The 12,751-nt window shown below is 36.4% G+C and overlaps 1 protein-coding gene across 15 annotated transcripts in view; it reads right to left on the reverse strand.

The window, feature by feature from the left end:
- The window catches only part of LOC129775310 (restin homolog), a 253,909-nt gene that overhangs the window by 42,334 nt on the left and 198,824 nt on the right, over window positions 1–12,751 (reverse strand). For 12 of the 15 annotated variants that reach the window (XM_055779900.1, XM_055779901.1, XM_055779904.1 and 9 more), the window contains one exon: window positions 10,627–10,737. In XM_055779900.1, coding sequence (XP_055635875.1) covers window positions 10,627–10,737 — 111 coding nt within the window. Of the gene's footprint in view, window positions 1–10,016; window positions 10,441–10,495; window positions 10,738–12,751 lie in introns of those variants that run through there. The other 3 variants (XM_055779909.1, XM_055779907.1, XM_055779908.1) reach the window with 3 other exon arrangements.

The following is a 12,751-nucleotide window of genomic DNA, read 5'->3' on the forward strand; positions in this document are numbered from 1 at the left end:
CACTTCAAATTCGATCGAAGCGCAGGAATGTATTAGTGACTCCCATGGTCGAGTGGTTAGCGGTGCACATATCATGCCGAGGGCTTCGGGTTCGATTCCCGTTTCCGTCAGAGAAATTTATTTCGAGTTCACGCGTATTCTCGAACTTATCGCTCAGAATATAATCTTGGTGTGTTATTTGGTATACAAATCTCAGGGCCACCCAAGAAGAAAAGAACCGTTTCTTTGCGTGCATATATTATTTATACGACCCGAACAAAACCATTGCATTTGTGTGCTGCGTCTGGTAACATCGTAAAACATTGTAAAAGTCGTATGTGATAAACGGTTTATGATATTGTACAACGTGCGGTCGTTGATATCAAGTTCAATATTAGAAGAACATTGTGCACATTGACTGAGAATTTTCCATCGCATACAAATTTCAATCTCAAAATCACTCGCAATTCCAGTCACCATTTAATCCTTATGTAGAGCTTTCAGAAGCTCCACACGTTCGAAGAGGGGGGTGTGTGCCTCGTTGTATCCAACTCCAACTGCGGCTATAAGACGAGTACTTGTTGAGCGTCTCGACGGAATACTTTTCTGCGGAATATCCCGACCATGCAGACGACCATGGAAGGCAATAACGTTCAATTTTCTGTATACCGAGATTCCGCACGTCGAGCGCACTCAGCATATAGTGTGGCAAAGTAATGATGTACCAATAATGTGTCCCCGCCACAAGGGAACCATAATCGGAGGAAATTAAAGAAAGTTTTCTGTGGGTGAAAAATTACACGGACAGTGATGTACAAACGATGCTTTGTTTTCCTTGTTTGAATGCATGGAGACCATCCGGTAATTTTCTGATTGTTGAATAATATTTGTTCGAGGTAGAGAACGTACCTTTTATAAAAACAGTTATCTGAAATATTCAGCGTAGCGCCAATTATACGAGAGACTGAAATCGGAGCTCAAATCATTCTGCCACTTTACGGATGAACATTTCTTTACTAAGTATAAGTTGATTGTTAAATTTGCGGATAATTCTATGTGATAATTTCAATTATCTAAAAATCGAATTTGGATTCGAACCACCTTGTCGGTTAAGGACAAACACAAATAACGGACTGATCTTTCGGAAAAACACAAAAAAACTTATTGTTTGTTCACAGTATTTAAAAAATACAACATCAAGTTCAATCGTCCCATGTTGATATTCTAGGGATAACTGTCCTACCATGAATATTTAAACCCGTAATCAAGCTTGATTGATTAAGGTGAAAACATCATTAAACAATAATTTATTGCTTATAAAAAACCGGTGTAGTTTAAAAGTTATATAAGAGGAATGTCATCACATAAACGATTATAAAAATAAATGATAGTCGTTAATGTTGCTTAGTCATCTTTAGTAAACTTAATAAGATATCAATTTTCAATAAACAGCGCTCGATTATATACAGTCTTCGATTTCTTTTCAATGTATATAATCGAGTCAAGTAATTTTGTTTTCTTGTACGTTTTTTATGCATGTGTTATTCGTTTCTTGAACTAGTCAGAAAACACATTTCTCACATGAAAAAAATAAATTTATCCAGATTCTCTCAGGAAGTGATAGACGATCATATTTGATGAAAAAACAATCCTTCTACGCACATGATCGAATTTCAACAATGACAGAGTAATTGAACTTATTGTTTTTTTTTAATCGGAATCTGTTGTTTCGGAAGACGATTATGTTGCTTTCATTTAAAAGATGAGAAAATTTAGTACAGGATATAGTAGTGGAACATCTAAATTAGTGGATTCTAACAACATTTTGGAAGTGAACAACTTTAAAGTTAATAATATTTAATGTGTTATTATTAATTTTATCCCAAAAATTTGTATTAAACTTGATTGTTTCTATCAATTAAATTGAAGCTCTCCAACCGCTCCACAATTTTTTCTTCGATACCCAATTTCTATGCTTCTATATCTATGCAATATCGATATAAATAATTACTGGTGAAAATTCAAGCAAAATCTTCAAAAATAACATTTTTAACCCACTGTACATGTAATAACCACTTGAATTTCATATTAACGTTGAAAGGTTACATTTTTTCTTGAAATAAATCATATTGGAAACATAAAAAACCGGGGAAGGTTTTCGTGATAGTTTGAGACCCCTCCCCTACCATACAAATTAAACACAAATTTCTACATTACTCGAGCAAATGAAACGAAATTTGGCATATGGAGGTTTTAGGGTGCAATGAATGTTTCTATGGTGATTAGACTCTCTACCCCCCATACAAATGAAACATTAATTTCTGCATAACTCAAGAACTAATCAAGCAAATAGAGCCAAATAGAGGTATGAGTGGGCAAGAAACGATTCTATGGTGGTTCGACACTCCTCCCCCCTCTCTAAGCGGGGGCTGACATACAAATGAAACACAAATTTCTGTATAACTTGAGAATTAATCAAGCAAAAGGAACCAAATTTGGTATATTGAGGTTTTAGGAGGCAATAAACGTTTCTATGGTGGTTTAACACTCCTCCCCCTTCCAAAAGAGGGGGGGCGCATTACTCGACAATCAATCAAGCTAATGAAATCAAAATTTGCATATGGAGGTTTCAGGATGCAATAAATGTTTCTATGGCCATACGAATGAAACACAAACTTCTTGCATAACTCAAGAACTGATCAAGCAAATGGAGCCAAATTTGGGATGAGAGGGTTTTTATGTACGAGAATTTTGTTTATGATGGTATGACACCTCTCCCTCCTCTGGAATGGAGAGGGAGTCCCATAAAAATAATACACACATTCAACCAAATATATTCCAACCAAACATGACAATTGAAAATTTTCGGAAAACTCTGAAGGAAAATGGGAAAATTCGGAAAATTCAATTCGCATATGTTCTACAATTACATATTGAGAAACGTTTTTGGTCCATTTGCCAACGAAATTGATCTTCGTTCGAAAATGGGAATGGATCTTAATGTGATAAAACGCACTCCTATATCGTCTTCTATCTATATAAATAAAAATGAATCGACGAATGTGTTGATAAGAGCAAAACTCGAGAGAGCAATTGTCCGATTTAGGGCTGTCTTTATTGTATCATATTTTCTGTATCAAACATTTATTCCATGTAACGAAGAAACAAGTTATTTGCAAGTGGATGAAAAATCTGGCACGAGATTTGTGTCTGAAAATAATCTGATATTATGATGACGAGTTTCGGTAGAAGTACTAGGAATTTTATAGTAAAAGGTAATTTTAAAGGGTAGATTAGAAGATCAATCAATGAACGATTCTGCGATTGGACTTATGAACAGCGCTTAGTAAGAAAACGTGAATGTGATAATGAAAAATAAATTTTGGGCGGGACGAAGTTTGCCGGGTCAGCTAGTCACATATAATCGAGTCTGTATATAATCGAGTCCGACCTGCACACCTTTAGCATTGAGTTCGGGAAAAATCCATTTATTTTCCAGTAGATAGCTGTAGCGATAAAACATCGTTCAAAAAATTTAGATTCATGCTCGTTCGAAAGGTGACCTTCACACTTTTTTTCTGTTTTTTCTTCTTGTTTGGGCCATTCAGTTGTGAAGGGGACATTCGACCCATTCCTCAACCAGATGGTGACTGAGGATGAGAAATAAATCACATTCGGCCACATCATGTAAACCCGATCGTGCTCGAAGTGCGGTGAAGCAGCTCCAACCAGAGCTGCTAACCTTCCTGATTTTTAAGGATTCCCCAGACTTTTTGCCACGTTCCCTGATATCCCTGACAAACACTCAATTTTGCCTGATTTTTCAGAAATTATGCTGATTTCCCCTGGTTTTCAATTTTTTACTTTATCAAAATGGAAGTTATCCGTAAAAATATGGGTCATATTCCAGAAGTCGAAACGAGAAGACTAGCGCTCGTCTCGTTTGTTTTCATATTCCAGCTGCCGAGCTCTATTGAACACAGACGAGTAGTTCGTCTGACAGGACCGTTCGACTGTGCTCGCTAATGAATCCGTCAAGTCGTCGTCTAGTTTGTTTTGATGTGTTTGTTCACCTTGTCGATCAAAAGCAACGGTATTCCATTGTTCCGTCTTTGTTCATCTTCAGAAATTGTGTCACTGTTAACTAGAACTGCATAGACAATGTTTGTTTTCAACTGCAACCATCAAATTCAATTCAGTGATTGGAAAATATTGCAGATTTTCAATTGAACCTTTTCCGAACGAAACAATCAAATGTAAACATTGAACTTATATCCAGGGATGCCAGATGACTGTTTTGAATATATTAACACGGCACGAAAAGTGTCTTCCCATCATATTGAACGAAAATGAATAATCCAAAATTCAATTTTGAGCATTTTTGATAAAACAATGTTTGTTTGTTGACATATTTACATTTCACATCAATGCATTAATTCATTCGTCGCACGTAAATGTTTGGAAGTTGCTATGAATGTGAAAAAAAACTATACTATTTTATTGTACACCCGTACCTCGCTATACGGCCGCTCGTTATACGCCGAACAAAGTTGGAACCGATCCGATAGAATTTGTATACATTTGTATGAGAATAATTGATTCGTTATACGGATTTTTTCTTAGCGACCAAGGAACGTATCTAAGCGAGGTATGAGTGTTTTGTAACTGTTATGGAAAATGCATGCATATAGAGATTTAACACTTTTCATGATAAATCGTTTACATTGGCCTCAATAAATCCATAATAACCAAACGTAGAAAAAGTATCAATGAAACCAAAAGAAATATGAAACTTATTCCGTTTTGTTATGATTTTAGTATTTTGGCACTGAGAAAAGAGTCTCGATTGATCTATTTTAAAAATGTTTGTCGTTTTTCTCAAAATAAAAACATGTTTTCACATCTGACATCACTGATCATACCAAGAGAAAGTGACAGAAGTCTCTCCAGTCTACCAAATAAAATATTTCAATGAAACTCGTGCACTGGAATACGATATTTTGCTCGTCTCGACAGAGACTAAAGCCAAGACGAGAAGAATTGCTCGTCTCATTTTCTGGAATAGAGCCCTATATTGGGATCTCTGTCATTTTTTTCGTGGTTGAAAATGTCATAATCCGCACATGTACAATACTTACAATAAATTAAAATCTCCTCATACAAAGCTGTACTAAACTTTTTATTTATATGTATGATCGCTGTAAATGGACTGAATAAACACCTATGTTTCGAGGCTTTTCGAAATAGAGCTAGATAATTTTAGCGTCAGACTCTCACAGTGATGCGAAAATGGTAAGAATGAAAGGAATAGCACAAATCACTCTCATCAAACCTGCTGTGTCTCTCAAACCAGCTATTCTTTGTTCCTCTCCAAAATATCATCGGGTGTCAATTGAATCTCGGTCACTACTTCAATTGACAAGCAGCTCGAATGAAGGTGCGTTTTTTTAATCGAATGAAAGGGATACCGTGAGAAGTGATCCGTATGAAAGAAACATGTTAAAGCAACAAATGAGCCCGCGATATTCGTGCGAAAAGAAGTGTTGTCAAGCATGACTGATGGTAAGTGTCATTCGAATTCAATGAATGAATTGATTATTTTCAGTACTGATCGTAAGACATCTTTAGTAATAAGAAATTGGCAGCAAAAGAAAAACGGATTGTCCCACTTTTTCGCCAATAGGGTCAAGAGTTTCTATGAAAAAGGAATATTGGAATACCTTCAAAATGGTAGGAAGCTATTGAATAAACGGTGCATATTTCATCTAAATCGGATCATTCTAACTATACTAAAAAATTGTTTATGTAAAACGAATGGATTTTTTTCTTCAACCTGAAATATGTGATAAATAAAATATACATTCACACTTAACATAAATAAGTGGTATAAAGTGAAAAACCTGAACTAAGTTTTCAAAAACTGTGCCAAAGTAGTCCGAGCTGATTTTTCAACCCATTAGCGACCAAGCTGTTGACAAAGCAAACGGTGTAATTTTGGTTTTTGACGCTTAGGCTTCCCTAATATTCAAGAACTATTTTTTCCAAAAAAATTACGGGAGGCGATCTGGCGTAGTGGTAACATCCATACCTCTCACGCAGAGATCAAAAGTTCAATTCTCACTCCCGACATTCTTCCAAAAATGGAAGTCAAAGTGACGAACCAACCGAAATGTGTTGAAAGTCACTATAATAGAGAAAAAAAAATTACGGTGGCTTTTGATAAAATAGCCCAGTTTTGAAAAAGAGTTTTGAAAAACATTGCAGCATTACATTTTGGCAATTTTTGGAATGTTGTAACTTCGTGAAAAGTTAATATACATCGCAGAAAAAAGATTGGTTTTTTTGTTGATTGGCCCAAAATCTCGGAACACGTTTACTCGAAGCACATTCACTCGAGTGTAACAAATACTCGAACGTAACATTCACCCGAATGCGACATTTACCCGAATGCAACATTCACATTCAGAGAGAAAAATTCCGACAAATCAAATTATGAGTGGGTTCTGCTGATAAATAAGATTAAATCGAAACAAAAATAGGTGATGACGCAATCCCAGTCGGCCGCTGACCCATCGACGGAAGCGGAGGCCTCTCGCAAGCAATGTTGTGTTCCACCGATTGCCCGGTTAGTTTGAAACGTACTTTAGTTAGGTCTAATCGAACGTTAGCGAGCGTCGGACGGCACACGTTGATCTGGTGCATTTTAGTTTGCCCAGTTAATTTTAACTTTGAGACTCATATCGCAATGCAAAAATCAATATTCCTTTTTTTGAATATTTGTTTCATTCTCATTCGGGATTATTTATCATTCGGGTAATCGTTCTATCCATATAAATGGTATTCGAGTGACCTTGTTTCTCGTTAATGATCTAGAACCTTGTTGTGCCATAATACTGTCCTTTTATTCCCTTCCGAGGCGTTATCTGTCTTTTTTATTGCGTCATTTTTTTCATTAGTAGTACGGGTCGGACTCGATTATCCGGAGACTCGATTGTCCGAGATTCGATTATTCGGGATACGATTATCCGGAATTTTAGACTCGATTATCCGGAGTATTTTATTTTTGATGGCGCAATATATATATTTTTTGACAACCTTATCAATATGGATATCAAATGAAAGAGCTTGACTAGTAGAGCACAGTTATTTATGAAAAATTCAAATCCAAGATGGCGCCCACTACAAAATGACGGATGACATATTTTCTCAGAACCCCATCAATATGGATATCAAATGAAGGGGATTGACAAGTAGAACACAGTTATTTATGAAAAATTCAAATCCAAGATGGCGCCCACTACAAAATGACGGATGACATATTTTCTCAGAACCCCATCAATATGGATATCAAATGAAAGGGATTGACTAGTAGAACACAGTTATTTATGAAAACTGCAGATCCCAAATGGCCGCCACCAAAAGATGGCGCCATATATATTTTTTTCACAACCCCATCAAAATGAAAGGGCTTGACTAGTAAAACACATTTATTTATGAAAAATGCAAATCCAAAATGGCCGCCACCACAAATTGGCGCCATTTTTTTGTTTAAAGCTTCAAAGTATCAAATGAAAGTGCTCGAATGGCAGAACACAGTAGATTATGAAAAATGAAAATCCAAGATGGCCGCAGTTCCCAAATAAATAATTATTTTTTAATGGTTTCATTCAGCTTGACATACATACATGTTTGAGTGTTTGTAGGGTTGTCCCACATTAATTAAAATTTTACTTCGTTCCTGATCACTGATTGATCTGAAATTTGGTACATTCCCTTAATTATACTCTCATTATAAAACTGCGTATTCCATGATCTTGAAAAATTCAATTTGGCCGCCGCTAAAAAATGGTTGAATGGCTTTGGAGAATACACTACACTATGAACAACATAAATTCGAAAAGGTCGGCGCCACAAAATGGTCGACAATGTATTTTTGCAATCCTTTCAATATTGGTATCAAATGAAATGATTTGTCTATCAGAATACAGTACATCATCAAAATGTTCCGAAGAAAGTTAGGTGAGAAATAAAAATTTAAAAAGAGTTGAATGATTTTATTGTAGAGAAGTATACATAAGATATAGAAATTTAACTAAAAACTGCAAAATAAAATAATTTAAAAAAACTTTTTAAGTTAAACGGTTTATTGTTCTAAAAGCTAGAAAATAATTGGGCAAGTAGCAGTTAGTAGTTATCACATCCATTCCTTCATTAATCTAGGGCAACGATGAGACTAAAATAAAATCGTGGGGTATATGATGCAACAACTAATTGTGGACAAAGGAAATCCAACGTTTATCTCTTACCTTATTTTTTTTTGGAATATTTTCATGATGTACTGTTTTCTTTTAGTCAAATCATTTCATTTGATACCGATATTAACAAAAATACATGGTCGACCATTCATTTTTTTTTTGAATTTATGTTGGTAATTATTTTCTGTGTTCTCCAAGTCAAGCCATTCACCTATTTTTTAGCGACGGCCAAATTGAATTTTTCAAGAATACGCAGATTTATAATGCCAGTAGAATTAAATGTGTCTTCCAAATTTCAGATCAATCAGTCAACAGAAACGAGATCAACTTTATATTAATGTGGGACAACCCTAAAAAGCCATCTTTGATTTATATTTTCCATAAATAACTGTGTTCTACTGGTCAAGCCCTTTCATTCGATACCCATATTGATGGGGTTTTGGGGAAACCCACATTGATGGGATTTTGAGAAAATTTTGTAGCGGCCGTCATCTTGGATTTTCAAAATCATAGAATACGCAGTTTTATAATGACACCAGAGATAAAGATGTGTTCCAGATTTCAAATCAATCGATCAACAGGAAGGGGATTAAATTTCTATTAATGCTGTACCACATTAATAGAAATTTAACCCCCTTCCTTCCTGCTACAGACAAAGTTACAAAGTTACAAATTTACAAAGTCACAAACATACAAAACGGGTCAAACTAGATAAAACCGTTTAATAAATAAGTCATAATTATATTAATAATCATCATAATCTATTACGTTTACCGAGAGAAAATTCTTTTTTTATGATTCGATTATCCGGAGTGAAAAAAAATCAATACTCCGAATAATCGATTCCGACCTGCACTTACTTTAGTATTTGAAAAATAAAAAAAAAATCAGATTAGCAGACCACTCTAATTCAGAATGTGCAGGAGTGCAGGTAAAGTTAAAATTAATACGGGTCTTACATTCTTAGATGAACAACAAACATGCATGTTTCTAGCAAAGTTTTTAAGCTACCAACTTGAGTTACAAATTCTGGAATATCTTGTTTATTTTATTAACTTTCATTTGAGTAAGCGTAATGATGAAAAAAATGAAAAATAAATAACAATACAGATTTTTAAGGTTTCTATTTGTTCATAAAATGTTTTTGTCAGCAAATCAGTAACCTTGCACCTTGCTCCGATATTTTTTTGAGTATATGTTATTCGTTTTTGGAAAGTCAATTGAAATTAAGTTTATTTTAATTCATTAGAATCGAAAGTTTTGTACTTTTATTGAGTCTCTTTTTTCCCTTTTCAAATCATTACTATTTGGAACGTAAAACACAACGCATTACCATTCGTTCAAAACCATTTACGGCACTTTCAGACTTCCGCCGGGGACCGATGTGAGATTGCAACGGCGTACCAGTGGCCACCAGAGAGACATATCGACGCATTCCAGCTCGACATATACACGACGCCGTTGGTCGTAATCGGCGTAATGAGCTCCTGTGGTTGTTGGCAATAGCATTAGTAAAGTGGGCATGGAAACCGAGATCGTAGTGGACGACGACGACGACGACGGAAAAGGATGTCTCTGAGGGTTATTGCATGCCATAACCGGTTGCGGAATCGTAATAAAAGCCTGGCGCAGCAGCCGGTGGTGATATGTATGAAACGGAGGTTAGAAACCGGAAGAAATGTTGTTGAACAGAAACAGGGCCTATAAAATTGAATAGGGGACCAACAATATAAAAATCATGGTTTTTATTGAAAGTAATACAAAACCCAAAGTGTTTTGGAAATAGTTTTAATGCACAATAAAGTTTCACAATAACATAGCGTACACACAATGCTTACCATATAATAATACAGTTTAAAAGCCATTAAAATATAACTTACAAACTAATCGATATAAAACAAAAAGCAAGTTTCAGTTTAGCAACGTTAAAATTAAAACATCCGATTTCGTCCAGTAGTAACCAATCCTCTTCTCTTCCTCACCAATCACAGGGTTCATGTAACCGTTCTCAGTTAATAATGTTTTGTTTTTTCTTCGATCAAATTATCCCACGTTGGCTTCTTTAAGCCAGCAGAACATCGTGAAGAATGCAGTGTCGTTCGTGATTACCATGCCAGCCTTGGAATTCGCGTCGCAGATCAGCGATCCGTAGAGCCCTCCTCCGGACCAAGTCCGCCCAGCGTCCAATTTCGCTCTCGGTGTCTCGCTAAAAAGGAAGAAAATTCTACAGAAATGAATCTTGCCGCTGAATGTTGTCTTACAATTATGAGCCAAATCGAGATGGAACAAATGAAGGGTACCCGAGGGTACAATATCCATACCGAGTGTTGCCTTTGCAAAGCCCAGAAGGGACAAGGTTAACGAGGATGGCTTGTTTGCCGGTTTGGGTTACCTGTTGTACGTTCTTCTGGTACATGATTGTCTGGTTAGCGCCCTCCTCCCGATCGATTTCTCGCTCCCGTATCAACTGTTCGATGTGGTTCTGCTTTTCCCGTAAAACGTCCTGCGAAAAAAAAACCGAAGGAAAGAAAGAAAAGTGGTGAGGCGCATTGATAGAAAATGCTTCTGATAACGTTGAATGCCAATCGGCTCCCGTTGGGGTATCACATGTCAGCGATAGATCACTCTGCGCGGGCACGGGACGGGAAGGGAAGGGGATAGGGGATTACAAATTAATCAAAACTTTCACGTCAGTTAAATGGCATGCTTATCGGCTTATGCTTCATAGCGGAAAAAATGTAATACTCTTGAGCCTCAATCAGCTTACATTTCGTCGTCAATAGCACGAGAAGGCGGTGGTATCGTCATGGTGCGGCATTTTTCAAGCCTCCGCCCCAGGGTTACCCTCCCATTATACATGTGGTTATCGTGAAAATCGTCGTTGTTAGATGCAACCATGAAATATGTTGGGCTATCCGTCGGCTGCGTTATTCCAGCGTGGCCACGAACCGCAAGCCCTTTATTATACGCAAAAATTGAAAGCGTACAGCTGAGTTTTATCGAATCAAACAACGTCACTCGCAACGTCCCGACTGCAAGTCGGTGAAAAATGGTGCATTCATGTTCTGGGAGCGGTAAAAAATGCACTCACGGCGAAATTGATAAACGACCAACAATGCAGAGAACAACAACAACAGTGGCAGCAACAGAACCGGAAGGGTTTAGTTTGGGGAAAATGTGCAGCTGGGATCAGTTCTGTTGTGTTGGGTTTGTTTATCCTCGAAAGCACCAGTTGGAGTTTCGAGAACTAGTCAACAGAAAAAAGCACTCGCGGGATGGATTGTTGACGGAGTTGCTTTCACAAAATAAATGTTTCTCTGCACATCATAATAAAAAGTGTTGGATTGGCAAAAAGTGTGGAAATGGTGGAGAACCGAATATTCCACAGCTGTAACGGTATCAATTGATAGTAATATTGATGAACGCAACGTACATCATGAGAAATGACGATTCGTTACACGATGAAAGGCCAAAAAAGAGTGAAAAATAGTTGAACTCAGTTTGTTCAATGGCTCAATTTGTTACATCCAACAGAATGTTGCATTTCCGTAAAAATTATTTCATTTGTCATTGTTCGATTCATCTCAGTTTTGAATAATTGATTTACATGATTCACTCAATTAACTCAAGCTCTCCACTGAAGCATCTCCAGCATTATGATAGGAATTCCAGCGGAGGAAATGTTTTGAATGAGCAGGGGACATAAAAAGAACAAGACCAGCAAAATGGTCAGATAGTCAGACCTTCCCGAAAAAATATGCTTGTAAGGAAGCAACTATTTGCTTTCAACTATAAGATGTATCCAGCATCATTTACCTGTTGGATATGTTGAAAGGCTTTTTTTTTTGAATGACAGCATTTAGTTCAGATAGATTGTTTCCATTTCCACACAAATATATAGTTAACAAACTCGTTAATAAACTGCAATGGAGCAACATTTCTTGAACTTATTTTAAGGGAATGAAATTATCTCTTTTTTCCTTGAAGGTTTCTAACTATTTGGCCAGCATTAAATTCGTAATTGATTCTAGTTTTCGAGAAACAGTAGGTGTTGGACACGGGAGGATGTTCAATTTAAATAAACCAACTCTACTATTCCGTTAGTATATATTCCTATAAATATTTTATTTAGTTTCGTTTTTCATTTTTATAACAAACTAGTTGACCCGGCAAACTTCGTCCCGCCCAAAATTTGTTTTTTGTTCTCAATACCTTCAAACATTCACGTTTTCTTTCTATGAGCAAGTTCATGGGTCCAATCGCAGAACTGTTCATTGATTGATCTTCTAATCGACCCCATTGTATTTACCTTTTACTATAACATTCCTAGTATGCCTAACAACATTCATCAGTATAATATCAGATTATTTTCAGACACAATTCTCGTTCAAGATTTTTCAACCACTTGCAAATAACATGTTTCTCCGTTACATGGAATGAATGTTTTATCCAGAAAACCCGATACAATAAAGACAGCACTAAATCGGACAATTCCTTTCTCGAGTTCTGCTCTTATC

Source organism: Toxorhynchites rutilus, chromosome 3 (genome assembly GCF_029784135.1).
Source record: "Toxorhynchites rutilus septentrionalis strain SRP chromosome 3, ASM2978413v1, whole genome shotgun sequence".
In the NCBI taxonomy this organism is placed as follows: domain Eukaryota; kingdom Metazoa; phylum Arthropoda; class Insecta; order Diptera; family Culicidae; genus Toxorhynchites; species Toxorhynchites rutilus.